Source organism: Myotis daubentonii, chromosome 2, assembly GCF_963259705.1.
Source record: "Myotis daubentonii chromosome 2, mMyoDau2.1, whole genome shotgun sequence".
Lineage (NCBI taxonomy): Eukaryota > Metazoa > Chordata > Mammalia > Chiroptera > Vespertilionidae > Myotis > Myotis daubentonii.
The window spans coordinates 55,220,574-55,223,861 of NC_081841.1; the positions used below are offsets into that span (position 1 = coordinate 55,220,574).

Below are 3,288 nucleotides of genomic sequence, written 5' to 3' on the forward strand. Positions count from 1 at the left end.
CTTAAAAAAGTATTGTCATCCTTTAGAAAAATTTAGTGAAAGACTTTTGAGGTGATGAATGTAAGGGCATAGGCTGGTCTGCAAGAAGACAGAAAAACAAGAAAAAATAAAAATTCCCATAATTTTGAATTGTCATGTGCCGAACCAGGAAGAGAATGAATATTGAAAATAGAGAAGAAGCTATGAAAGGTAACAGAGGAAGTAATGGACTAATATAACTACCAGCCATGTCTAACTAACATTTATATTTTTAAAATAGCTAGTTTTCTAGAACCCTCCTCTGTCCCTGCAGATATTAAGCGTGCTACTTAAACAAAACAAATACCATACATGAGGATACGCGTTATTATCTGTTTGGGTGTATATCAGAGGAAAGAAGCAACCAGGGTGAGATGAATTAAATTTAAGTCTCAGGAACAATGGGGGAAGCTAAACCAAAAGTTATAAGGATTTAAGTCTTAAATTTTCAGAAGTTTGGTGAAAGTATTGAATTCCCACTGCTAATGGGCTAGAAATATTTAAGTCAAGTTTATGTTAATTTTAAGAGGCAGAGATTCCTTAGCTGCAATCTGACTTACAGAATTACAAAGTCACCATAAAGTAGTAAACACAGAAAAAAAATGTTTGGCAAAGAAATAGGGGTCTTATTTCTCTGTAAAATGATGAAGATGATGAAACTTTACTTGCTGCAAAGCAACGGGCTTCTCTGAAGATCTCTTGAGGTTCTGTGTAGCTTTAAGATTTATGACCCAAGGAAATAGTTTTATACTGATATAGTTTTGTATTTGTATAAATAAAAACATGAATGATTCTTTTAATTAAAATTAAAAAAGAAAAATGGGTCACAGCTTGGTGTAAAATAATTTAATGTAAAATAAATAGATTGGGAAAAATTGCAAATACAGAAGATAATAGTTAAAATATTATAGATTTTTGTTATTTGTATTTACTTTTATATGACATTATCAATGTAATGTGTGATCTTTTTAAAATGTCTGGATTTACAACCCTTTAGAAAAGAAAATAGAATTCCATTCAGTTAACAAATTTTAAATAAAAAAATATGAGTGAGTTTTGATAGGCTGTTACTGCTGACTAACAGGACAGGGAAGGGAGTTGGCTATGGGAAGCAATGTGTTTATGGAGCATCTTAAGCACATAGTCAGCTCCTGCAGCTTTTCCCCTTTAATTTTCATTTCTTCTTTTTCTTTTTAAATAGAAAACAGCTATGAGAAACCACACGACAGTGACAGCATTTATTCTTCTTGGACTGACTGATGATCCACAATTACAGGCTGTCATTTTTCTTCTCCTTCTTATCACCTACATGTTGAGTGTCACCGGGAACCTAACCATCATCACTCTCACCCTCCTGGATCCACACCTAAAGACGCCCATGTATTTCTTCCTCCGAAATTTCTCATTTTTAGAAATCTCGTTCACAACTGTATGCATCCCCAAATTTCTTGTCAGTATGGCAACAGGTGATAAGTCCATTTCTTACAATAACTGTGCAGCACAGCTGTTTTTTACTATTCTCTTGGGTGCGTCCGAGTTTTTTCTTCTGGCTGCCATGTCCTATGATCGCTATGTGGCCATCTGCAAACCCCTGCATTACACCACCATCATGAGTGGCAGAGTCTGCACCTTGTTGGTCTTTGCTTCATGGTTGGCCGGTTTCATAATAATTTTTCCACCACTCCTTATAGGTCTCCAGCTAGACTTCTGTGCAGCCAACACTGTAGATCATTTCTTCTGTGATGTTTCTCCTATATTGCAGCTCTCTTGCACAAACACTGATTTAATAGAATTAATGATGCTTCTCTCAGCCATTTTGACGCTCGTGGTTACACTAGTGTTAGTGATTCTCTCCTACACAAACATCATCAGGACTATTCTGAAGATACCTTCTCCTCAACAGAGGAAGAGAGCCTTTTCTACATGCTCTTCTCACATGGTAGTTGTGTCTATTTCCTATGGCAGCTGCATCTTCATGTATGTGAAACCCTCGGCAAAGGAGAGAGTGTCTTTAAATAAAGGGATAGCTCTGCTCAGTACTTCTGTTGCCCCCATGTTGAATCCCTTCATTTACACGCTGAGAAACAAACAAGTGAAAGATGCTTTTAAGCACATGATCAAAAAGAATTTTTTTTCAACAAAGTGAACCACTTTAGTGATATAACTGAGGTTATGAATAAAAAAAAAGGAAGTGTGGGGTGTGTCACAGAGCTCATCAATGTTTTATTTAAAATATTATCTATCTTTTGAATTGTAATTCTCATTGTGGCTTACCTAATCTCCAAAATCTGACCTCCACTGCTAGACTTCTTCTTCCTCCTGCTGAGAGCATATATAAAAGATATTTATTGTTTGTAGACAAATTCATTTGTCTTTTCTGTGTGTGTGTGTCTCTAGATTTCCTTGCAAAGTTCTCTCACAGAAAGACAAAGTGGGACTTAATTTTTTCTATGTTTCTTTTCACTGTTCTGTAATTCAGCATGATCCAATTTGGCATATATTCTAATAGAATTTAGTACATTTCCCAGATTTGATCAGCTAATTTGTTTTTTATTGGTGGATTGCAAATTTGAAATCTCGTTTATTAGTGTGCTTAGAACTGCAGAGCAAATTAATATAGTGGCATTTCTTCTGTTACACATTTTGATAGTTTCAAAATTTTAACTAAGCTTTGAATTGTGTATTCTTATAAACAGATTAGAGGCTCAGAGGGGTCTAAGCATTACTGACCTTGCAGTTATTAGATAGAACTCATTGCTTACATTTAGTGAATACTTACAATGAGAATGCATTAGCTCCCATCTTCAAAACAGTATGACAGGTATCATCATTCTTGTTTATTAATAAAAATCTAAGGCATATTTAGAGCCTAAGTAACTTGCTGATGACAGAAAAAATAGCACCTCACTGATGACAAAATACAGTCCTTTGTTGTCCATGCATCTTTATATTTTGTTAACAAAATGAAGTGGAAATCCCTTCAATCCCCAATGCCATTTAGGAGGCAAATGAAATCAGATCTTTTAAGAAATTTCCATTAAGTTAAGGAAATGACCTATATAAAAGTAGGCCTTATGAATCTAGGAAGTACTTTATTTTTCTAATTAAGTGATTTGAGCATTAAAAATTAGATATAATGACTGATCTTGTGCAAAACAACTCATTTTTACCCTTTTCCAAATTGTTATACCTCAGTATGACCAAAAGAAAATATTTTTCTAACTAATATAAATTTCCCTGATAAATATTTATCTAGCACTTGTTTATGTA

General features: G+C 34.3%; 1 protein-coding gene across 1 annotated transcript; it reads left to right on the plus strand.

Moving 5' to 3' along the window:
* The first annotated feature begins 1,228 nt into the window (after nt 1-1,228).
* On the plus strand, nt 1,229-2,164 carry LOC132226124 (olfactory receptor 6C74). The gene has a single exon (XM_059680986.1). It carries the CDS (start codon nt 1,229-1,231, stop codon nt 2,162-2,164), a length of 936 nt encoding a protein of 311 aa, XP_059536969.1.
* The last annotated feature ends 1,124 nt before the right edge of the window (nt 2,165-3,288 follow it).